At 51.1% G+C, this 24,830-nt stretch overlaps 1 protein-coding gene across 1 annotated transcript in view; it reads left to right on the top strand.

The window, feature by feature from the left end:
• The first annotated feature begins 10,292 nt into the window (after positions 1-10,292).
• Positions 10,293-24,830, top strand: part of THSD4 (thrombospondin type 1 domain containing 4) — a 324,275-nt gene continuing 309,737 nt past the window's right edge. The window contains exons 1-2 of the mRNA XM_040968485.1: positions 10,293-10,348; positions 10,458-10,527. Of these exons, the coding sequence (XP_040824419.1) occupies positions 10,293-10,348; positions 10,458-10,527 (126 nt within the window). The remainder of the gene's footprint in view (positions 10,349-10,457; positions 10,528-24,830) is intronic.

Below are 24,830 nucleotides of genomic sequence, written 5' to 3'. Positions count from 1 at the left end.
CAGGAATAAACGGCTCATTGACTTCAAATATCTGCCTGTCGTATAGTTCCCCCCCTTGCGTGTTTTCCTTGGTTACCTGGGGAACGGGTTTCAGGATTGAAAACAAATAGCAACCACGCCAATGTTAATGACCTTGAAAATGATGCAAAGTGCATGGAAATGTTTGGCTAATCTGTGCTGATTACCTGATTTCCTCAGGTGAGTGAGGACATACCTGATGCTTTCCTTGCCACTGAGGCATCTCCCCAGAGACGAGCTGGAGAGGGCAGCTCAGGGCTTGGTTCTGCTTCAGATGTCTGTGAAGAAACAAGACAGGCTGGATTCTTGCAAGGTGTGAGAACAGAGACCCCAGACCTGGTACCTGCTGCCTCTGGCATGCTGAGCAGGCAGACATTGGAAATGTGTAACAGTAGGGTACCCCGTGCCCGGGATGGGGTCTCCTGTGTGGCTGTGTTAATTGTTAGCTGCCACTGACGGCTGCTGTGGGGGCCAGAAGCCTCCCATCCCACACTCACCTTTCCCCAAACTCAGACTGACACCCTGAGCCCCCGGCATCCTGGACCCGCTCTTATGGAGCCTCACTTTTCCCTGGGAAGATTTGTGGTGGCACTTGCACTCCAAGAGCGGTTCCTGTGCCTTCTCACCCTGATAGGGGACAGAGGATGATAGACTGCCGGATGCTGGGAGCTGGGGCTGTGGTCCCTACGTTCACAAGTAGGGAATGAGCTGCAGGGATGTGATGGTTGCCAAGGTCAGGACCATCACGGGAAATATTTCCCAGGGAGCCAGAGTCTGAGAGCTTCCAGGTCTTCAGCAGGTGTGGCTGAGGCTGCTTGCCCAGTGTGTGGCTGCTGAGTCATTTCCCTCCCCCAGGGGTGGCAGCACCTGTTTCCCTCAGGTGGGTGCTTGCACTGTGGGAGGGTGAGGGCGACCCCCTGCCTGCGGGAGCAGGTGGAGCTTGTGCCTGTTGGGCCTGCTGGAAGCCAGCTGTGAGAGGCTGTGCAGTTCCTTGTCTTGGGAGTCAGCCAGGATCTTCCAGGGGCTCTGTCAGTCCATGGAGAGGTTGGCCTGGGAGCTGGAGGAGGTGGAGCAGAGTCCTTGTCCTTCAGGGCCCAGTGGTACTCACTCATTCCCCTGTCCTGCCTGTCTGTTTCCCAGAGAACCGCTTTTCCTGCCCTCATCCACAGGGAGGCGAGATGGGTGGTGTTATTCCTCTCCCCTAGCCCTTGACTCATCGCGTTCCCAGGACGTGGCCTCCTGGGAGAGGTTCGGCTTCTGCCCCAGCCTCCTGGGCTGCTTCTGCTGCCTCCTTCCCCCAGTGGGTCTGTCCGTGTCCGCGCAGGATTCAGTGCTGTGTGCTGGCAGCTCCCAACACTGTGTCGGCTCTCTCGCCCTTTTGTTCATCATTTATTTATTTGGGGCTGTCAGTACCTGGAGAATGTTTCCAGCACCCAAGTCACTCCCCTGCTGCCCAACCAGGAGGATTTGCCTGCTCTGCAGGTGAGGTTACTGAGGGTACCGGGGTGCGGGACTATCTGCTCCATGCCCAACATCTGGGGCACTGTGTGCTGCTGTGCCGACTGTGCTGTTTTACTCCTCGGTGATGTCCCATCTTTTTGCTGATGCCATTCCAGCTCTCTATGACAATTCCCCATTTCGTGTGCACAGGACCTGCTGAGAGCCCTCACTGCACTGGTTGTCTCAGTCTTCCCCATCTCATCCCTCCCTGTCACTGTTGGACTGTGGATGCATGACCCCACACTGACGTTCCCCCACTGAAGGTCCCAAGCTCTTGTCTGCTTCCATCTCAGCATTGCCAGCCTGGCCACTGGCCCAGAGCTGTGCCTTGGGTCTTCAGGATACCCCTAAGCCTGGCCTGGGGGTGGGTGGGGAATTTCTTGAGTGATGGTGCATCAGGTCTGTCCCCTGCAAGTGACTTGTCCCATTCCTGTGACTTTTCTCTCCTACACCGTCATCCTCTCATGCTTTAGCTCCTTGTCCTGAGGAAGGAGATCTGAGTGGAGGCTGCAAACCCTGCCTCCACTCCCAGGTGGCCTGAGCACCTCAGAATATGGCTTTCCTAGCTGGATTGTACATTTCTTCTTGGCTCTGGTACCTTCCACATGAGACCCCATCCCCATCCTGGGCTTTCCAGTGCTGTTTGTAATCTGGCTTTGGCACCTCAACTTGCTTAACAAGGTTCAGAAATTCCCAGTGAAGGCATCCCATTGTTGAGCATTGTCGGGACTGCTGCCAGTGCAGTGCCACTCCCCCCACCATTCCAGTTGTCACTCCCTGCCCCCCCCCAGCAGTCCAGTGTCACTCCTCACCCCAGTCTTACTTACCCCAATGGTCCAGTGTCACTCCCCTACCAGTCTAGTGTCACTCTCCCCACCAGTACAATGTCACTCTTTCCCCAAGCTGTCTGATGTCACCGCCCCCCTCACTCCCCGCCCCACTGCTCCAGTGTCACTCTCCCCACTGTTGGCTGTGGTTCGGTCTGTGCCAGGCTTGCTCAGCTTGCTTGCTGCCTTCATGTCCCAGGCCTTTGTGTCCCTCTTTCTGATATGGCTGGGAAGTGACAGCTAAGGGCTGACCTAACCGTCCGTGGCCAGGTCCCCGCTGTGATCTGTGAAGCTGGATTGGAGTGCGACACTGCCTCCTGCCAGCCACCCTGGAGGAACTTATCATACTTTCTGTGTGCAGTGGGCATCTTGAGGTCCTGTCACTGACTGTGCCCACGTGATCACATTTCAGTTGGGAAACCCTGGCAGCTGTGAAGGCAGGCTGTGACATTTTTGTCTTCATATCTTCCATTTGCTCACTTCTGGTTCCATGGATCTGGTTGGGCGCTAAAGACTTCTCACGCAAAGATGCTAAAAATAGCTCTGCTCTTTTTCCTGTAGGTGTGGACTCCACCCGGGGCGACAGAACATCGGTCGACAGCATCTCCAACAAGCCCTACTGCCTGGGGACACACCATGGTTTCTGGCTTCATGAGGTCTTTCAGGTGGGTGAGGGGCCTTTAGGAAGACTGAGAAAAGCAAAATGTTGGTAACTGCATTTTCTTTCTTTTAAAAAATATGTGAAATGCAGCACACAAGAGAAGCACACACATAGAGAATCTTGCATTCATTGGTTCGTTCCCCAAGTGACCGCAGCTGCCAGGGCTGGGCCAAGCTGAAGCCAGGAGCTTGGAACTCCATCTGGGCCTCCCATATGGAGGACAGGAGCTCACTTGGGCCATCCTCTGCCATTTTGCAAATGCAGTATCAGAAATACTGGATTGGCAATGAAACAGCCAGGATTCTGCTATGGGATACAGGTGTCTTAACACACTGTACTGTGCTGCCCACCGCATCACGCCCCATCCTCAGTGGATCCAGAATCTGGCAGCAGCCGAAGGAAGAACGTTTTACTTCAGAGCTGAAAGGTCCAAGCCATCTCCTAGTGCCATCCACTCCCACCTTTGTCACGATCTCCCAATGTGGAGAGGTCCCAATGCAGTGAATGTAATATGATCCCTAAGGGGGTCTCAGGATGGCGCTGTGTGTGACTACCCAGCCAGGGTTAGAGCCCTTCCCACTTGGGGCCATGTCTGCAGCATGCCTAAGCATGGCACATGTGTGGACCTGTGCAACCTGAGAGAAGTAGACACGTCCAAGTGTGAAACTCTAAGACATGCCAAGAAATGTAGGTCTTTATCAATGGTCAGACACAGTGTACTTCGAAGAAATGTATAAGGCAAATGCCAGTTTAATGTTGGGTGCAAAAAAAAAATTGGAAATCGGTACATTGCTCCTTTCTCATTATGAATTTTTCTGTGAAGTTTTTAAAGATTCCATGAGTGACCAGAGAGGATGGGACAGGCTTTGTGCTATGGCTTGGTGGCTTCTTTCTGAGGCCTGCGTGTGTAACTCAGACACTTACAGGGCAACCTGCTGACATCAGGGACATTCTGACCTAATATGAGTGAGCATGTGTGCATTTTCACACCATGGCTTACCAAAGAGTGTCATGTTTCTAGACATGAAAGTTCTGGAAGGCTTGAAGCTCTGTTGTAAAACCACAGGACAGTGAGATGGCAGCTGGACCCATGGGTCACTTCCAGACCACATGGTTAGGCACTAGGAACCCTGTCCGGGACTCAGGTAGAGTTGGACTGAAGAAGGCACCAAGGCAAGCCTGGCTGTGGTCCTCGGGGACTCTGAGAGATGTGGTCACTTTACCATGCAGGAGGGAGAAGTCCTCATACAAAGTTTTTTCTTGATATCCTGGGGCACCCGAAGTCCCAGTGTTCACCCTGTGGCTCTGAGGGAAGTTTCCAAAATCCAAGACTTGCAAGAAGCAAAATTTACTTTGGGGATGTTTGTTTATTGGTAACTTTTGAGCAAACATGGGCGTTGTTGGAGAAGAGAGAGGTGGTGATTTTACAGATCTTATGAAGAATTCTGGGTGCTATTATGGGTTGTTCAGATGGCCATAGGGCAGGTGTCTGGGTTCTGTCTTATAAAACTCAGTGATTTTTTTTTCCCTTGGTAAACTTCAATCAAGTGTGATCACTTTAATATCTGTAGCTCTGCCACTTATAAATTCATTTTTAAACATTGGTTTTCACTTATTTGAAAGGCAGAGTTACAGAGAAAACAAAAAACAAAACAAAATAAAACAAAACCCAGATCTTTGATCTAATGCTTTGCTCTCTAAATGCCCGCAATGGCCAGGGCTGGGCCAGGCCAAAACCAGGAGGCAGGAGCTTGCTCTGGGTCTCCCATGTGGGTACAGGGGCTCAAATACTTGGACTGTTTTCCACTGCTTTCCAGGTGCCTTAGAAGGGAGCTGGGTTGTAAGGAAGTAGCCAGGACTTGAACTGGGATGTTGGTGCTATAGGTGGTGTCTTTGTAATAGCATGAAATTCCACCTAAGCTGATTGAGATGATGAGAAAGAGAAACATGAGGATGGAAAGTGGCTTAAGAAAGTGTGTATGTGTGTGTGTGTGTGTGTGTGTGTGAGAGAGAGAGAGAGAGAGAGAGAAAGAGCTGCAATGATCAGTGGGAGGGGAGGGGAAGGAATGAGTGGGGAAGAGGCCAGTCCTGGAGCTGTGGTGTGAAACCTGGAGATGCTAATGCAGCAGGCTGGCTGGCCCGCACACCACTGCCCCCAGCTGAGGCTGGGTCAGTACTTGTGGGACACTGAGTGAATACCTTTCTGAGAGACTTAAGTAAAGTGATCAAGTGTGAGTTCTGTCTTTGCTGAGCAGGATGGCTTCATTCATTGCTGGTGTAACACAGCTGCCCACCTTGAACAGTGTATCTCTGATTGAAAACGCATGCACATCCACATTCTGAGGTTTTCTTGTGGGACCAGAGACATTCCTTTGCATCTGGACCCCGTATACCACGCCCTCAGCCCCATTTGAGGTCTCCACAGGAGGAGTTTGGGAGTGGAAGTGAAAGTGTAGATATATGCATACACAGTGATTCTCATTTGTTTGTTACTCGTGTCCCCATTGTGTGCAGTTGTCCCAGCCACACCTCCATCTGCCCTTGGCATTTTTACATTTCCTCCTTTGCTGGCTACCTTGAGGCTTCCGCAGGCTTTCAGCTCTGCTTTTGTGTGATCACCCTTTCCTTTAGGCCTCTACTTCATGGGTTTGTGTGCAATTGGGACATTAGGTGTTTTTTTGTTTTTTTTTTTTTTACAAAGCAACAGGCATAGACAGGCCAGGAAAAGGATCATCTGGGAAGAGGAGCAGGTGGAAGTGTGTGTTGCTTCAGGACATGCCTGTTGGGACCTGGTCTTAGACACATGCATGAGCCATTGAGGCGGAGGCGTGGAGGAAGTAAAATGAGGCAGAGACCACCTGTATCGCAATGGCTGGCACAGTATTGATTTTTCTCTGTGCCTGGCACGACCCTGTTGTCATCACTCACTCCTTGGCTGATGGGATTTACTAGACATTCTACACCCAGAGGGGGTTGAGCAGGGTCAAGGTGAAATGCAGGGCCAGCAGCTTGCTGCTGTTGTGTTTGTTCTGGGTGCTGTGTGGACTGTACTTCAGCAGGGTTGGAAGCATGTGTCATGTGTCATGTGGAAGCATGGGGCCAGTCTCCACAGGGAGACTGTGTAAGAAGATGCTTCTATGGTGGCAGATCTTGAGACTTCCTTCCTCTGGCTCTTGCTTCTCCCCTGACTTGTCCCTCCATGCCCTTGGTGTTTGTTGGCCTGAAGATGGAGGAGGCTGTGGCCACTGCACACCTGACTCAGAACACTCCTCCCTTGGGCAGGAAGTTGCCTAAGAGTGTGCACCTTCCTCCCATATCCACAAGCCCTGGCCCCAGGGATCGCATGTGGCTGCAGGAGTTAGGGGCTCCCAAACAGGTCCCTCCCACACGTGTCCTTCCCACACTGTTCCTCCCACATACATCCATCCCAATGTGTGTTCCTCCTTCATGGATCCCTCCCACACGTGTCCCTCCCAATGCTTATTCCTCCCTCATGGATCCCTCCCACATATTCCCTCCTATGTCATTTCTCCCACATGTCATTCCCATGTGTGTCCTTCTGACACACGTCTCTCCCACACATGTCCTTCACGTGTGCCCCTCCTATGTGTGTCTCGCCCACACATGTGTATCTACTCCCATACCTCATGTAAATCCTATGCGCATGTTTTGGGGAATGTTCCAGTGACTTCATAACTACAACTGATGTCCATAAACCTCCCACGAAAGAACTTTGAAGAGTTCCTGTGGAGATTTTGGAAGGCATCAGTTCACACTCTTCCACTTAACCCTGGAATCTCAGTGAATCCCACTCTTATAAACTGGCCCAGGCTGATGCTGAGGAATACAGTGGTGACAAAAACTCCTTGAGCCATGGAACTTAGGTTCCTTGGGTGGAGGGACCCTACTAGGAAAGGACTTGTATGATAAGAGATGCTCATGGGAATGACATGTGTGGTCAAGACACACATGGCGGGAGCCTTGCATGAGGGGACGTGTATGGAGGAAATAAAGGCACTGTAGAGGAGAGACGGGCCTAAGGGAGAATGTGTTTCAGGTAGGATGAGCTAGGCCTGGTAGAAACAGGAGCCCAGAGGACAAGCAGAGCGACAGCCTGGTGTGCAGATGCAGCCTGCTGTTGGCATTGTACCACAGTGTGTGTAGGCTGCTCAGGAGACTGTGAACACACTACCTCAGTCCGCTGTTGGTGACTGCCCGGAGTGTGTGTAGGCTGCTGAGGAGGCTGTAAACACCCAACCTCAGCCCGCTGTTGGCAACTGCACCACAATGTGTAGGCTGCTGAGGAGGCTGTGGGCGCAGCACCTCAGCCTGCTGTTGGCGACTGCCCGCAGTGTGTGTAGGCTGCTCCCGAGGCTGTGAGCGCACCACCTCAGTCCACTGTTGGTGACTGTACCACAGTGTGTGGCCCTGGCGGAGCCCAGAACCCTGCGAGCTGAGGTGTGACATGCTTTGAGGTTGTTGTTTGTTTGTTTAACAAAACCACAGCATGAAGGAGTTAGCGGCCAGTGCCAGATGGCTCTAAGGGACTCTTCGCAGGCCCCAGCTTGTAACAAGGTTTCCTGCACCTTGGCTTGCTTGAGGAAGTGGTGCAGGTCATTCTGCCTCTCACTTACAAATGAGGAAATCTAGGTCAGTGGGAGTTGGTGATTGGCCTGACGTCCCACAGCGAAGGAGCTGTGATGCCAGCATTGTTGGTGCAGGGCTGGGGAACCTGTTGAGTATTTTCAGCATCATTTGGGGGACCGTATGTATTATCACCATAGAACTTAGCCCACTGTAGCTATAGTGAATTTTGACTCCTGCCTGCAATTGCCTCAGCAGGCAGGCTTTTGGGGTCTCAATGCCAGTTTGACGAACAGTTTCTTATCAAAGCTAAGTCTCCAAAATAGTGTGCAACCAGGGATGCTGGAGTAGGGTTACTGGTGTTGGAATCCACCCAGGATGTAGGGACCAGTGTGCCCCAACCTGTCCTTTGAGCCTGGAGGATGGCACTCCCCATCCTGGGAAGTCGCGGCATGGCGCTCGTTTCAGCCTGCATCTTCCCCTGTGGGGAAGGATACCGAGCTAAGGACACCCTGGCAGAAGAAAACGCTTCCATCATATCCAAGCGAAAGCTGTGTTTGCCTCCCTGGAGCTGGGCCTCACCCAGCCTCAGACCCTCACAGTCTGCAGCAAGAGAGGGAAATCAGGCTGTACTCCTCAAAGTCTTGCCAAGGCTCTCTCCCTGCCCTCTCGCCCTATCTGGGTCATTCCTCCAGGATGAGGTGAGGCCACCAGAAGTAACGGAGCAGAGAGAACCCTGGGGGACTGGTGTCCTGTCACCTGTTGCTGCTGTCCTGCAGTCTGCCAGATGTTGATGGGCAGATTCTCCTAAGGATCACATGTCCTGGTCTCCTCACTGTGCACTCTCTCCAGGTCTGCTAGGGCCCTGGCTCATTTCCATGACAAGAAGGTCAGTCTGGTTCTGGGGTTGTCAGGCTGGGGGAAGTCTGGGATCCTCATGAGGTTTGTTCCTTGCCAACCCTCCTGTGGTTTTTCATGGGTAGAGCCAGGTTTAGATCTCTTCGCTATGCCCGATACTTCAGAAAGATTGAGGGGGAAGGTGGATGTTCTTAAGATGCCGGTTAAGGGGCAGGTGTGTGGTACAGCAGTCATACCACCTCCTAAGCCACCCACATGCCCTGTCAAAGTGCCTGGCTTGAGTCCCACCTCCTTCATTCCTGATCAGTTTCCTGTTCATACAGACTTTGGAGGCAGCAGCAGGTGATGGCTCAAGCATTTGGGTCCCTCTGCTGCCACCCATGTGACAGATCCGAGTCGAATTCCAACCTGGTCCAGCCCTGCCTCTTATAGGCGTGTGTGTGTGTGTGTGTGTGTGTGTGGTGGGGAGCGGGGAAGGGCAGTGAACCAGCAGATGGAAGCTGTCTTTTCATTTGCCTTTTTCGTCTGTCTTCCAAATAAAAATGAAAATTAATAAATAAGAATTTTAGAAGATGTCGATCAAGATACCATGTGCCCGCCCACCTTGATGTTCCTGGGTTCAAGTCCCAGCTCTGCTCCTGGCTCCACCACCCCATGGTAGGCACAGGGATGGTTTAAGTAAATGGGTCACTGCCATCCATGTGTGTGATCTGGATTCATTTTGGGGCTCCCAGCTTGGGCCTGGCTCGACCCCAGCTGTGGTAGGTATTTGGGAAGTCAACCAGCAGAGGAATCCTTTTTCTCCCTCTCTCTGCCTTTCATAGAAAACAAAAACAAAACAAAACAAAAAAACCACAAACAACAACAACAAAAAATCCCCACTAAATTTGGAGCTGCTGTATTATTGACTTTAGCTGCCCTCAAATTTGTCCTTGGACAAGTGTTTTTGTTTTTTTTTTTAAAGATTTATTTTATTTTTATTGGAAAAGCAGATATACAGAGAGGAGGAGAGACAGAGAGGAAGATCTTCCATCTGATGATTCACTCCCCAAGTGAGTGCAACGGCCAATGCTATGCCAATCCGAAGCCAGGAGCTTCGTCCGGGTCTCCCTCGCGGGTGCAGGGTCCAAAGCTTTGGGCCGTCCTCGACTGCTTTCCCAGGCCACAGGCAGGGAGCTGGATGGGAAGCGGGGCTGCCGGGATTAGCACAGGCGCCCACATGGGATCCCGGGCGTGCAAGGCGAGGACCTTAACCACTAGGCCATTGCGCCGGGCGACAAGTATCTTTGTAGGATGCTAGTGATCTGAGGTCAAAGACTGCTCAGGCTGCACCTGTCCCTCCCCCTTAAGACCCTCCCCAAACCCTCCCCTCGACTCAGTGACTGCTGGCAGTGTCACCTGTCACCTCATGGAGGCTAAAGCCTGGAGGCTCTGGGACATGAAATGACCCAAGACCACCCAGTGTGTAGCTAGGATTCCAGCCTGGATGTGCCGGATGTGCGAGGTCTCACGCTGTTTGCAGGTTTCAGTCAGGGCTAGGGACAGTGAGGATCCCCACGGCTGTGCTGTCCGTGGTAGACCAGAAAGGGCTGAGGGCACATTCCTGGTCCCCATGCAGGGAGTTGGCAGGAGGGGCAAGGCCCACTTTACCCTGCCTTCCTCCCACCCCAGGACTGGCTGAGAGGCACAGATTGTAGCCTACCAGATTTTCTCCCACCTGCCATCTGGCTTCTGTTGTCCCAGTTCACAGGGTAGGCACTAAGGCCCCCCAGAAGTGAAATATTCTGACTTCTGATTCCTTGTGGGTGCAAGTGTGAAGCTGGGATTCTACCTGAGTCTGCACCATGGCCAACCCTGCAGTGGCCTCCCGTGGATCTGGACCCAGAATGTCTCCAATCAGGTCCCATCAAGTGCCTGGCTCACATGCCTTCTCCCTGTGATGACGATCTGCCTGCTGCTGTCAGTACACACTCACAGACCTCTTGCCTGATGCTGTGTTTCCTCCACAGGGTCCTGGGCTCCATCCTGCTGCTTGGGTTCCCGCTTGTCTGCCCACAGCCCTCTACTGACCACAGAAAGGTAAGTAGATGCCTGGAACCTTCATTCTCTGCTGTGGGGCAAGGTCCCTATAGCCAACACTGCCAGCTCTAGTGGGTGGGAGGAGGGAGAGAAGCACTGCTTGGACCAATGTCTGCCCATGTTGCTTCTCCTTGGGCAAGATCATGGGGAAAGATTCCACAGACTTGGGCAGGGCTCAGAGAAGGCACGTTATAAGGGATAGTGGTGGAACAGGGATGTACCAGTATGATGCTTTGGCTCTCTCCAAGGGCACCATAAGGGCAAAGGGAGGGTTCCTGAGAGGAGAAAGCCATGTCTGAAGCTATGCCAGAGGTCTCTTGATGGTCACTGCCAGTGGTGGTCAGGCAGGGAGGAGGATAGGGAGGAAGAACTTGGCCCTTTCTTTCTCTCCACCACATCCAAGGGCCCTCTCTTTGGCTGAACTGACCAACAGACAAGAGACATGAAACCTTGGCTCATTCTGTAGAAACCAGACTCCCAAGTCACCAGAAGAGATGGAGAAGGGTGGATAGGGCATTGGGAAGGGAAGTGAGTGGGCCTCATTAACCAAGCTTCCTCCTAGGCTGTGTGGATCATAGTGGTGACCCATCCAGCCTTGAGCCTCATGCTGTCCTATACAGAGTGAATGGTGCCTGACCAATGCAGTTTTAGAAACAGGTGCAGGATATGACCCTGAGAAAGGCCCCACAACCCCGTTGGCTGTCCAGGAGGCCCTCCGTGAAATTCAGTCTCCTGAGAGGAAGGTAGATGCTTGCTCCTCGGTGCGATGGAGTCGGTCCGGTCCCATCCTGGGTGAGGAGCTCCCAGAAGGGGGGGTGGCTGAGAAGACAATCGCTTGGATTTTGCTGCCAGGAGTCCTTCCTGGGAGCATTCTTGGCATTCTGGTCCAATGCGTCTTCTGTTTCTTTTTCCATGGGTGTTTTCCCCACTGCTTCTGGACCCATGTGCGTCTCTGCTGTACTGTATGCCCTACTCAACCATCTGCTCTGTGAGTGTGGGGTCTTCCCAGTACTGCCACATTCCCAGCTCTGGAACCTGGTGTGCGACATGGTGAAAACACTTGTGGCATGTCTGGCAGGCAGAGTGCAAGCCTGGCTAACACCTGAGCATCCTTTTGTTGGGTTTGCTTGGAGAGTTACTCCTAGCTTGTCCGCATATCAAGAGAGACTGCTTCGTGTCTACCTTATGGCAATGGTAGCAGTTATTTCTGACTAGTGCAGTCACAGTGTTGATTCTAATAAGCAGTGCCTCCCACCTGCTAGCCACCACCTTCTCGCTCAAGTGGTTACTGTACTAGGAACTGAAGCAGTTTTACAGGTGACTGTGTTGCTTTGGTTCTCCCTGATTTTTTTTTTCAAGCTACACTGGCAGGTCCCTACCTTCCTCTTTCTTTCTTTTCTTTTTTTTTTTTAAACTAGATTTACTTTATTTTTATTGGAAAGTTAGATATACAGAGAGGAGGAGAGACAGAAAGGAAGATCTTTCATCTGTTGATTCACTCCCCAAACAGCCACAATGGCTGGGATTGCTCCGATCCGAAGCCAGGAGCTCGGAGTCTCTTTTGGATCTCCTGTGCAGATGCAGGGTCCCAAGTCTTTGGGTCATCCTTGACTGCTTTCCCAGGCCACAAGCAGTGTGCTCGATGGGAAGCCAGGCCACTGAAATTAGAACTGGCACCCATGTGGGCACGTCCAAGGTGAGGACTTTAGCTGTTACACTACTGTGCCAGGCCATATCTTCCTCTTTCTTAAGGTATTCTGAGAAGTGGAGGGAAAGAGGGTTTATGGATTGCTTCACATTGTTGAATTATCAAACTGAGCACAGACTCTCCTGGCTTAGGAGATGGTTATCCCCTCCCCCCCCCCCATTTTATGAAAATATTAAGAACTTAACTGTGGAAAAAGAGATGGCATTTTTAAAATGGTCATTTACGTGGTTCCTAACTTGGAGGATGTGCATCTTAGAATGGTTTTGGGGTATCTCAGACACAGCCCCCAGCATTACTGCTCATGACCCAAGAGAGGGGCGAGGCAGTGTTTGTGTGTGTGTGGTGGGCATCTCTTGGTGCTTCTCCAGGGCTTAGGTGCCCCTGGCTGCCCTCCTGGCCCTGTCTCCCAGACTCTTCCCTTGGCAGTAGAAGCAGTCCCTGAAAATTCAGAAGCAAAGCAGTGCTTGTTAACACCAGGCCAGCAGTTTCTTTTCTTCTGGGGCATTGGAACTCTTTGCAGGTTCTTCAGCTGTAAAGCCCATCACACTGATTCTACGGCCCCAAAGGAAGCCATAGATGAGCTTCATGCATGAGTCTGGCTATGTTCCCAATAAAACCTTCCATTCAAGAATGGGTTTCTGAACTAGGCGTGGCATCCTGTGCTGTGGCTGGGTTAGGAAGGAGTTAAATGTATGTGTGTTTGTCTGTGCAGTGTGTCTCCTCCTGGAACTTTTAAGAAACGCGAAGAATCCGGGAGGGAAGGCGTACATTTTTTTACATGACCGTGTAAGGCTGACAATTGCCATCTAGCTATTTTTCACGACTTCAGTAAATCAGAGTTGAATGGTGGCTGACCCCCAGATCCACTCCCTGTTTTCAGCAGGGAATGGAGGAATTAACAAACCATTTTCAGGGAATTCTGCGGGGACATTAATCTGGGCACGTTGCAGCTCTGTGTGTGGGTAGATGCTGGCTACCAAAGGCACGCCTTTGTTTTCTCATGATGGCGATGGCGTCCAGCTTTAGCATATGGAAGCATTTCTGGAGGGGAGGGTCAGTTACTCTCTGGCAGGGAGACGTCATTTGTATCCTGGTGGCTGGATACAGCTCTGCAGAAACCATCCCATAATAATCAGGAAGACGGAACCCTGGCGAAGAATGGCTCTTTCCAGAAGGGATCCCCTTGCTCCTGCAACCTGAGCAGCGGCCCAAAGCATTGCTCAGCCTCCGTCTGCTCCTGAGACGTGGCAAGCGACCGCATTGCAAAAAAAAAAAGTTTCCTGGGTTTCATTTGTATATAAGGAGGGATAAAGAGCAGGAAAACCCTTGACCAAGTCCTTACTGAAAAGAGTAAAGATATGAGTTAGGGAACTTTTGTAGGCTGCAGGGAGCTTTTCTGTGCCAACCGCCATGCAGGTGGGAATGGGGCCATCCCCTGCTCTACCCGGGAAGGAGCCGCAAGGCATGAGGAGCTCTAAGCTCCTGGGGAAGAAACGACAGACACAGACGTTACAGCTGCTGAACTTTCTTTTGGGTACATGTTTTTATGAAAAGTATGCATGCGTAGAGTTGGAAACTAGAAATAGGAAATAAAAATTCACCCTCAAGGCTCACCAGCCAAAGGGAACTTCACCCTACTGTTTAGAAACTTTTGAGCACAGGGAACAGTGGCACTGCAGGGTGAAGCAAGGGCGGGAGGGTGTTTGTGTTGCTGTCTGATAAGCTGGTCTTGTGGCAGCCAGGAGAGGGCCTCCTGAGGGGGTCAGAGCCACTGTCCCCTCATGCAGTAGTGCCCTGTGCAGCCAAGATGTGGGTGCTTCTTGACAGTGGATATGGAAGTTAAAGCTGCAGAGGAGCACACACAGCTTCAGGCTTCACAAAGCATCTTGTGGTATCACTGCTGCCCTGACAAAGGGGAAAGGAAAGAACAGTCAGGATTTAGGAGAAGGCATTAAGGGAATGTCCTCCTAATGAGAAGTGGACAGATTTCTCTCTTTTTAAAAAAATATTTATGTGAAAGGCACAGGCAGGGTGAGGGGGAGACAGAGAGAGATATAGAGATTTTCCATCTGTTGGTTCACTTGCATGTGGGTTGCAATAGCCAGGGCAGGGCCAGGCTGGAGCCTGAACAGACACAGGACCCAGGAGCTTTGTTTTGCATCTCCCACATGGGTGCAGGGGCCCAAACATTTGGGCTGTCTTCTGCTGCTTTCCCTGACATTTATGAGGGAGCTGGATTAGAAGTGAGCAGCTAAGACCAGTGCCCACGTAGAATGCTTGCATCCCAGGCAGTAGTCTAAAGCTACCTCCTCCACCTCCTCCACCCTGAAGATTTCTTACACAAGTCTGAGAGGCACTAACTATCAGGGAATTGTACTTCATTAAAATTACAGACATCTAAACATCACGACATCATAAAAAGAGCAGAACAATGGACAGGGTGAAGATTTCCAAATGATGCAGTTGACCAAGTTTCCTATTCAAAATGTACAGACCATTAGAGAAGAGTTGAATAACCCAATTAGAAAATGGACAGATGACTTGGGTGGTCAGCTGGTGTGAGAGACCATCCAGGATCCAAGTGAGCCTAGGAAAAGGGGTTGGATCACAGGCCTGGGACTGCGACATAGCAGGGTATGCCTCTGCCATTGGGTAACGGCATTCCATACAGGCTCCGGCTGAAGTCCCAGCTGCTCTGCTTCTAAACCAGCTCCCTGCTAATGTGCCTGCAAAAGCAACAGAAGATGGCTCAAGTCCTTGGGCCCCTGCACCCACATGGGAAAGCCAGAAGCAGCTCCTGGCTCCCAACTTCAGATAGGAGTAAATCCACAGATGGAAGACGTCTGTTTGTTTATCTCTGTTTAGCTGCAAATCTGCTTTTCAGATAAATAAATAAATCTTTTTGAAATGAATCTTTTAGACTTCTGAGGTGGGCTGTTGATGCAGTGGCTGAGTTGACAGTTGGGACTCCTGCATTCATTCCATGTCAGTGTGCATGATTTGATTCCAGGCTACTCTGCTTCTGAGCCAGCTTCCTGCTACTGTGTACCCCGGGAGGCAATGATGACCCAAGGCGTTGTGTACTTGCCACCCTCATAGGAGACCTGGGTGGAATTTCTGGCTTCAGCTCTGGCTAGTAACAGGATGTGAGAACTTTTTTCTCTCTCTGGCATGGACTCCAGAAGGAGGTCCTGGGATTTTCTAGTTGAGAATCCTATTGTTAACCCCTGTCTGCTGCAAGTGTTTGATCTGTAGACATTGAACGGAAACATGGAGGCTGCGTATTCTGTGCTGAGGACACGCTGAGCCATCCCAGTAATCCTCAGAGGAGGCAGGGCAGACCCTGGGCCACTTGAGCTAGGGAGACTGGGAAGTAGGGCTGGCATTCCACATTGTGCATGCAAAAATGACACACTTTGAGTTTTGAGAATTCGCTCTCTATGACACCCTTTACCCTGATTTCTTGCTCTTTTGAGTATTTAATTGTGACTAAGTTTAGGGGCAAGAAATCTTTGTCTATATGTAAATATTTCTTTTTCTCCAAAGTATTTTGCTCATCTCGTAGGAACACACACAGTCCATGGAGAGAAATTCCTTCCTTGCAAGTTTACAGTTCCATCTGTCGCAGTATTTAAAAGCAAATGCATTAGGAGTTTGTTTTTATTGCCTAGACAAACTGTCCTCTCGTGGCTCTGCCTCAGACATGAACTCTGAAGCTGGGCTGTGCGGGCTCATGGTTCTGTGCATTCTGACCCTAACAGAGTGACTCCGGGACTGACTCCGGGACTATAAATGGTTCTAAGAAAAAGGAGTATTTTATGTGCTTTAATTTTTTTTCTCAAAATTTCCATTCCCTCCCACACTTTTACAAACCCAAACCATAAAAGGTGCCTTTTTAAAAATAACTCCTAAATTCCCCACTATGTTCTGTCTCCAGGCCAGATAACAGTTAAGACAAGATTTGGAGAGATGGAAGAACTTATCTCTGAGGCCACGAATCTTAGTCTTTGGGAAAAAGAAATGAAGTCTGCTTGTTAAGGCTAGCTTTCCTCCTGTGAGGTGTTGATCAAATCTTTAAAAAGATGTTTATTATTGTTTTCATCTACTTGAAAGAGTGACTGTGAGGGAGGAGTGGGGGGAGAGAGAGAGAGAAGTATCTTTCATCTGTTGGTTTTCTCCCAAAATGCTAATGATAAACAGGGCTGAATTAGGTTAAGCCTAGAAGCTTAGGACTCCATCTGGTCTCCCACATGTGCTGCAGAGGCTCAAGTACTTGGACTGTCATCTAACTCCCAGGAAGCATTAGCAAGGAGCTGGATTGGAAGCAAATCGCCAGAACCCTGATATGGAATATGACTGCCTAACCTACTGTTCCAACGTTTCCACTTCTGATTTTTTAAAAACGAAAAGAACAGATTATTTCTTTGGGAGGGCAGCATGGAAGAAGAAGAGAGAGTACTCCCATTTGTTGTTTTTCCTCCCAAATACAACATGGCAGAGCTAGGCTCTAGCTGGGAGCTTAGAACTCAATCCAGGTCTCCCATGTCGGGGGCAAGGAGCCACCTACTTGAGCCAACATCTACTGCCTCCTAGGGTTCACATTAACAGGATGAATCATCCTCATGACCCTTGTCACCCTTTGGAAGTGGGTTAAATCCCAAGCCAATCTCCTGGGCCCCTGGAGTTTCTGGTGTTGGCTGCAGGTTACCTAGAGTTTCCTTTGCTGTGTAGGGTTCCAGTCTGGCCACGTGCAGATAAGTCAGCCTAGACGAAGCTAAAACCTGTTAAAGGGCCAAGCTTTGAACTTTGTTCAGAATATATCAGCCACTGGCAATTGTGGCAATTCCCCCTACCGCCTTTCTGGGATGCCAAAACCCATGTGTTAACCTGGTCTCTCTGGGAGGTGCTAGCAATCGTTGGTGTCCTCGCTGCACAGGCGAGAGGTTTGAGGTCATAAGCCCAAGTTTTCTTCCATCTTGCTTTAACTTCCCACTTTGTGTTCAAACTCCGAGCATAGAGTGTGTTGTCTGGGTAGTTTGATTTCTTTAACCCCACAGCTTTAGGATGTACTCAGAAAAGATGAAGGATATGGCATGTCAGAGTATGAGGGAAGTCTTTGATCTTCAGGGTTGTCTCTGGGTACCATGGAGAATATCCTGTTCTCTGTTCTGCTCCACTGCTTGTGTTGGAGGTTGAGGGTGGGAGTACAGGATATAGACACTTGCACAGGAAAGCTTTTGGATTTGTTCTTGGGCCTGACTGGGGGTGTGTTAGCTGCAGATCACCCATCCTTCCAGGGACACAGAAGCTGTGATGATGCAGGTAGGAGGTGCTCTGGGCAGGGCCTGGCTGGGGTTTGGGACCACAGGGGTGACAGTGAGGAAGTGACAGCCATGCTGGTCAGCCACCCTCTCCATGCAACTGAAGCCACTGTGAATTTCATTGCATAGATGAGAGTGAAACTCAAAGAGGGGGACTCTGAGCTCACTGTTATAAGCCAAGCATGAATTTTTGGGGATGTGGTCATTAAATAAATTAATTAAAATGCTGTGTAGAGAAAAAGGGTTACTCTGATGGTGGTTGGTGGGGAGGGAAAAGCTCTGAGGTAGTGTCCTGGGGTGAGGAAGAGCAAACGGGGCTGGAGAAAAGCTGGAGGTGTGCTGTGTGCCCCCGGAAGAAGTGGAAGCCCTGAATAGGGTCCAGTCCTGGCCAGGGGAACCTCTTACATAGCAGTGGCCTATGGGTGTGCTTCAGAAAGTTTATAGAGTTCTTCTGGTGAAGAAAGTTCTCCAAAGCCATGCATACCTTTTTCTAGTACACATTTTTCATCATTTCTGTTTCCAAGAGGCAGAAAGGAAGAGCTGAGACACAGCTCCCACCCACTCCCCAAATAACCTAAAGCAGCAAGTAGCGTGGGAGAGGCAGGACTGAGGCTGAAACAGGGGGTTGACAACTCAGTCTGGGTCTCCCACATGCATGGCAGGAGCCCAGGCACTTCAGTCCTCACAGCTGCCTTCCAGATTGGGCATCAGCTAGAAACTGAAGTCAGGAACCAGAGCTGGGATTCAAATCCAGATTTTGTGGTCCTGCAGAACGCAGGTGTCCTAACAGGTGTGTTAGCTGTGAGGCCATGTGCTCCACCCCTGTGAAGTTTGTTGTCTTCCCCATACTCCTTTCCATAACTCCTCACTCCATGAATTATCCTGTAGCTGGATTGGCAGATGCTCCGTGAAGTTCATAGGGTCAACAGTTATCAGCCTTTCCAGGCTGCACTCTCAGAGGCTTGCAGGAAGTCACTCAGCCTCAGGTATGTGCCCTGCTGCTCAGATGCCAGGAGGAGAGATGGCCCTGCTGCGGTCTGTGTTTCCAAACCCAACAAGCTGCGCAGAGATGGCCCTGCTGCAGTCTGTGTTTCCAAACCCAACAAGCTGCGCAGCGGGAATGCCAGAGACTTCCAGCTGACAGCAGCTTCCAGACAGAAGCCTCCCGCTTCCAAGAGGAACTCAGGACATGGGTCTGAGTGTTTTGGATCACCCCACCATCGCTGGTCTGACCCTTCTGTTTGGAGCTAGCAGAGGTTTGCTGCACATGGAGACACCACCTTGGCCTCTGCACCAGGCACTTGGCGTGAGTAGTGGGTGAGCTTGGAGATGAGGTTGGTTGTAGGTGGGACACACCTCGTTTATTGGAATGTGGCCTCTCCCCCAGCAGCAGGATGGGAAGCAGGATCGTGTCCCTTGAAAGGATTTGGGTGCAGCATAAGAGGACTGAGAGACACCTGCCAACATGAAAGTCCTGCCCTTTATGTGCTAAAGGCAGAGAGAGGATGTGCAGCCTCCCCTTCCACATGTGGCTGTCAGGGGTCTCCTCAGTGACCTGGTGTGGGACACTGGACAGACACATTAGCTTATAACTGGGCAAGAAAAGCTGCTATTGGGGACAGGAACAAGCCTTTGTGGCCAAGTGCTGCTGCTTTCCAGGCACTGGATGCTGAGAAGCTGGGGCCAAAGGCAGTGGCTTCTGACAGCTCCGAGGCTGTGGAATTGGAGACAGATGGCTCTGCTGGCTCTGAATGCCTGTTCAGTTGTGAAACTATGCAAACTACATTCGTCCTGTAATGCTTTTCAGGCTTACATCAGCCCCGGACACTGCATCTGCATTTCGACTTTTTTTTAAAATCTAGTTATTTTTATTGGGCATGCAAAATTATACCGAAAGAGGAAGAGACATAGAGAGGTCTTCCATCTGCTAGTTCACTCCCCTAATGGCTACCACCACCAAAGCTGGGCTGGTCTGCAGCTAGGAGTCAGGAACTTCTCCCAGGTCTCCCATGTGGGTGCAGGGGTACAAGGCCTTGGGCCATCTTCTGCTTTCTCAGACCATTAGCAGGGAGCTGGATTGGAAGTGGAGCAGCTGGCACTAGAACTGGTGCCCCTATGGGATGCCACAGGGCAGAGGATTAGCCTGTTGAACCATTGCACTGGTCCCTGCATCTGCATTTCTAAAGAGAACCAAAGAAAATGTATTCCCCTAGTTCGTTTCTCCACAACTACGGCTGGCTTGACCTGCCCAAGCCTCTGCTGGGAGCTAGGTTGCTGGTGTATTGCTTGTTGGGACTTGCTTGATTGGAGCCAAGTCTTAAGATGGGACTGTTGTTGGGGTGACCAGATGGCTCACTCCTCTGGCCAGCCTTCGTGTTTATCATTACTGACAATGTTCCCCATTGCATGTTTTCCTTGATCATGCCTGGCAAGTGCTGTAAAGCCGTAAAAGGATGAATTTGGGCTGTTTGGGTGCAGGGATGAGTCTGGCCTTAGGCTAAATGATAGGGAGCTCAGTGCAGGGAACCCAGAAGCTCCCTTGGCCTCAATCCAAGCCCCTGAGCCTTGCTGCTCCCCACCATACCACCAATGGAAGCTTTGCAAACAGGGCACCTGGGTTGGCTTGCTGCCACCTGCTATTCTGCCCTGCTTCTCACCTAAATCTCCACCTGGCATCAGGGTTTCCATGAGACAGCGGTATATCTTGGTTTGCTCACAGGCATGACTCCGTGGCCAAAGTTGAGATAGCAATGTTGCCTTTCCAAGAATGCAGTCAGGACAGGCAGAGGCTTTGGGAAGGCCTGGGGAGTTCCTGTGAGCTGGGCACAATGCCTCCTGGTAATCAGGGCCCAGGGGCCGCATGGGTGTGGCCAATCTGGGCCTTTGATCTCCTGATTGCTTCTTTCTCCCTCCTTCCTGTGTTCTTTCTTTCAGCTAACATTGTGGAGAGCCCAGTGCAGGTCCACACCTTGAGCTAGAGGCTCTTACTGCCTTGTCCCAGGCGATGTAATCTTGTGTGGTCAGAGCATCCTCATCACACAGGTGTGCTCGCTGAGGATGAGAACTGCAGGAGAAGACCACCCTGTGTGTGCTCAGCTGTGTGGGGCTTGCTGGTACATGGTAGCACAGAAGGGAACAGTGCTAGCTAGCTTGGGGGCAGCAGAGCTTAACTCACCTGGGTACCACTGGCTCCAAAAATATGGTGCCCTCAGCCCTGTCTGCAATGGTTATGTTAGGGTGGCTGCTGGTGGACGCTGCAAGTCTGTAAATCTCAGCCTGGGAGGCTCATGCTGCTGGACTGGGGAGCTCACAGGGCCTGAATATGAACATGAATTTGGGAATGTGGTGGTCAGGATGGCTGCAGAGCCGCCAGGTGACCTTTATCGGTCACACTGTGTGCCCTGCCTTCGAGCCCTGAGCATAGGCGAGCAGGAACTAGGTAGAGTTAGGGGAAGATTCTGGAGGGACTCAGATAGAAGCACAGAGCAGGTGGGTGGTGCTGGGGAGACGGCATCAAAAGCCAGTGCTGGAGCCGGTCCCGGTGGTTATGCCTGAAAGGCCGAGAGCCACGTTCTTGAAACTCTGGAGGGCCTAGTGCAGCTACACACACACCCACTGGAACATGTCCATAGTCTAGCCTTTCCCTTGGGGCAGAGGGTGGAGAAAGGCAAGTTCCTGCTCTTGAAGCTTTTTCTGAGACAGGTAGAAGCCAAGATACAGCTGTGGCACCGAGTCCTGGGTGCTTCTACGTTCTCTTCCGAGCTGGGCACTGACCTGGCTGGCTCAGCGGTGGTTCTCGGAACAGACCCGTGGCCTGTGGAACCCTGCACACCACACAGAGTTTGATGCTCATGTTTGTTCTAGCTCACAATGCCAAACCAGAAAGCCAACCTGTGGCTTTGAGCCCTGCCTTCCTCAGAAGTGGGTCTCCCCTTTCCTCTGCCCCCCGACCCTTTCTGCTGCTTTGTGTGATTTCCAGAGGATCTTCTACTTCTAGCAACTTCCAGCCTCAGGATGCTTGTTAGGCCCAGGTGTTTGACCGGAGCTAACCTCTGTCTCCCCAAGTTTAAAGGTCAGACCCCTCGCCCATTCACCCCAGCATGGGAAAGAATCTGGTGGGCTATCCAGACTGCTTTGGAGGTTAAGACAGCTCAGCTTGCTGTTCTGTGGGCCATGCGACTGGTCTCTTGTCCTCCCAGGCCACGAGGGGGATGGCTGTACTTTGCCAATCCCCAGAGGACCCTTCACACTAGAGTCAGGGGGTGGACAGTGGCTGTAGGGTGGTGGGTGTGTGTCTGATAGATGTGTGGATGGGGACGTAGATAATGAGCAGGTGTCATGGAGAGGAAGGCTCGAGAAAGTGGCACTGCACGAAGCAGTGGGGAAAAGCTAAGAGTGGGGACAGGAAAGGCACCACAGCGTGACCTTTTTTGGTCATTGTAGCTCATAGTCTACAAGTGCACCCAATGAAGGGCACTCAGAGTCTACTCATGTCAGTCGGATGGGGATTGCCGAGAATCCACCCGTGTATCAGATAGAGAGCTCACAGTCCATTAATGCCAGGTGGATGGGGTGGCTTCCAGTCCCCTTGGCCATTCAGTCCTCTTGACTGGCAAGGATTCCAGAGCTTAGCTCTGTGCAGTGGCCTACCAGGGATCACTGAGTCTGTCACTGAAAGACTGTGCTGTCCAGACATCCCTCTGTCCCCAGCCCCTCCATTAACCTGAGCCTGTGTTCACTGCACTGGGGCTTGCTTGTAGACTCCTCCACATCTCTCCAAGGTTACCCTTCTTCCAGGTGCTTGCTGCCTCAGTTTACCCATTTTGGGAGCAGGGAAGCATGGAGTACAGGAGTTATCAGCATCATTCCAAGGTAGCTGTGAGTGCAGAAGGAGGTCTGGGCCAGGTGGCACCATATACAGCATCAAGCTCTGTATGGTGCGCAGGGTTCCACATGCTGCAGGTCTGTTCCCAGGACCACCACTGAGCCAGCTAGGTCAGTGCCCAGCTTGGACCTTGTGTGATTTGCCCTTGTTTACCTGGCCAGGCGTTCCTGGCATCATGAAAGCCCATGTGTTTTTGGATAAACCCTTTGTATCTGACCCACGTGATGCAGAGTGCAGGGCCACCCTCCAGCATCTTGTGAGTCACAGCCACATTCCTTTCTCCCCTGCCGGCCAGCTCTGAGAATCCCCTGCCGTATAATTTTACTCAAGGCCCGGTTTAAAAACAACCTGTGTTCACTGTCTGCCAGTGGTAGGCCAAGAGGCATGTTGGATGCCAGGATCCCTCGGCCTGGGTGCCAGTGGAGTCAGGGCCAGGTGGAGCTGGGGCTCCACAAGCATCCCACATTCTCAGTTCCCAGCCTTTCCTTGTAAGCTGACTCCTGCTGCCCTAGCCTCCTCTCAGCTACAGTGCCAGTGCCCTGGGGGTTGTGTCCCTGCCAGTGTGTATGTGTGGCAGATATGCACGAATGTATGTATATACATATTGCACGTGTGTGCATGTGTGCACGTGTGCACGTGTGTGCATGTGTACACGTGCGTGGTAGAGGACATATGTGTTTTTCATGTGTGTTGGGTGTGTGCATATGCGCTGGTGCAGTGGGGGTATGCACAGCTGTATGTGAGTGTGCATTGTGACAAAGTGTATGCATATATGTGCATGCCTGGCAGGGATTGTGTGCATTTGTACGTGTGTGTATATGCATACATATATGTGCGTGCAAGTGCATGTGTGGCAAGGGGTATTGCATTTACCTGTGTGCATCCATGGCAGGAAATGTGTGCCTGTGTGTGGCAGCAGTATGTGCCTGTAAATGCATGTATTAATCACATGGGGCAGGGTGTGTGCCATAGACTGTGGTAGTGTTTCATCCTCTATCCAGGAGACAGCAGTGGTGTTACCAGCCCCTGTTGTGACAGTAGCCATAGGTGTCCCTGGACGTGCCTAATGTCCCCTGCTGCTACCCCAGGCTGAGAACTGCTGATCTAGAAGCTGCAGCAGCAGGTTTATTGGAAGCCCTTCGAGTCCTCCCTTCATGGGCAGGTCCCAGGGACAGTGAGGGTGCCTACCAGCACACCCCGACATTCCTGGGAGCTCTCTGTCACTTCTACTGCTGTTTTAGTCCCCATTGTCTCGGACTGGCTGCTCTGAGCCTGTCCAGCTGTGTTCAGGATGTATGGACTCAGGGAGGGTCTGGGGGTGAAGCAGTGAATTCCTGTGAGTTCTAGGTGCTGTCTGGTCTGGCTGTTCCCTGGCTGTGTGAGTGGGCACTCCGTGTATAACATTAGCACTCAGTCTTGGTAGTAGTGTGGTCAGGGACCACCGAATGCCTGGATTTTGCCAGTGGACTCTCCGGGGAGAGATGCCAAAGAAAATCGGACAATGGAAAACTGGGGCATGACTTATGGGAACACATTTACCAGGTTCCCAAGAGTTCTTATGTGCAATGGTATGTGGTAAGAGCCCAAGTTCCTGCATGAGAGATGGGTTAAATGTTGGCGTTTTCTACTTGTAATAACTAAGCAACTAGCAGGGTAAGCCTCCACATATGACACAGACATCCCATATGTGTGCTGGTTCAAGTCTTGACTGTTCTACTTTCAATCCAGCTCCCTGCTAATGGCCTGGGAAAAGCAGCAGAGAATAGCCCGAATGCCTGGGCCCCATGCATTTACATGAGAGACCCAGAAGAAGCTTCTGGTTCCTGGCTTTGGCTTGGCCAAACCCTGTGCTGTTGTATCCATTGGAAGAGTGACCCAGCAAATGAAAGAGCCTTCACTCTGTCTGTCCTCTTCTCTCTATCACTCTACCTTTAAAATAAGCAAAAGTAGATATAATAAACAAGCAAACAATTCTTAAGGATTTATTAGCTATAAGGTGTGTTTAAGTGGAACCCGCAGGCTCTTATCATGACCCATTGTTGCCATCAATAAAATCCAAGACCGGAATGTGATGTGGGGCCACACCTGGTACTGCTCTGCTCCTTACCCATCAGGGCAGGAGAAGCAGATGATGACCGCATGGGTCCACCATTATGTATCGGTGTGGTGGCGGCACCATTTCCTTGAATTGCTTTTTGTGTCTAGGACAGACAGACATGGTGAAGAGAAAGTCTAGGAACATGTCACCAGATCGGTGTCTCGTGGTTCCCAGAACACAAACCGTGAAGATCTTGTGGGATTTATAGCCTGAACTTGAGGCATTAAGTTATGTTTTCTGTCTTCTTCAAGCCTGAGACCCTGAAAACCTCCCCATGTGAAGGAGGATCCC

Source organism: Ochotona curzoniae, unplaced genomic scaffold, assembly GCF_017591425.1.
Source record: "Ochotona curzoniae isolate NIBS_2020 unplaced genomic scaffold, NIBS_Ocur_1.0 scaffold_4701, whole genome shotgun sequence".
NCBI classification, from domain to species: Eukaryota; Metazoa; Chordata; class Mammalia; order Lagomorpha; family Ochotonidae; genus Ochotona; species Ochotona curzoniae.
This window is presented reverse-complemented; position numbering and strand designations above follow the sequence as displayed.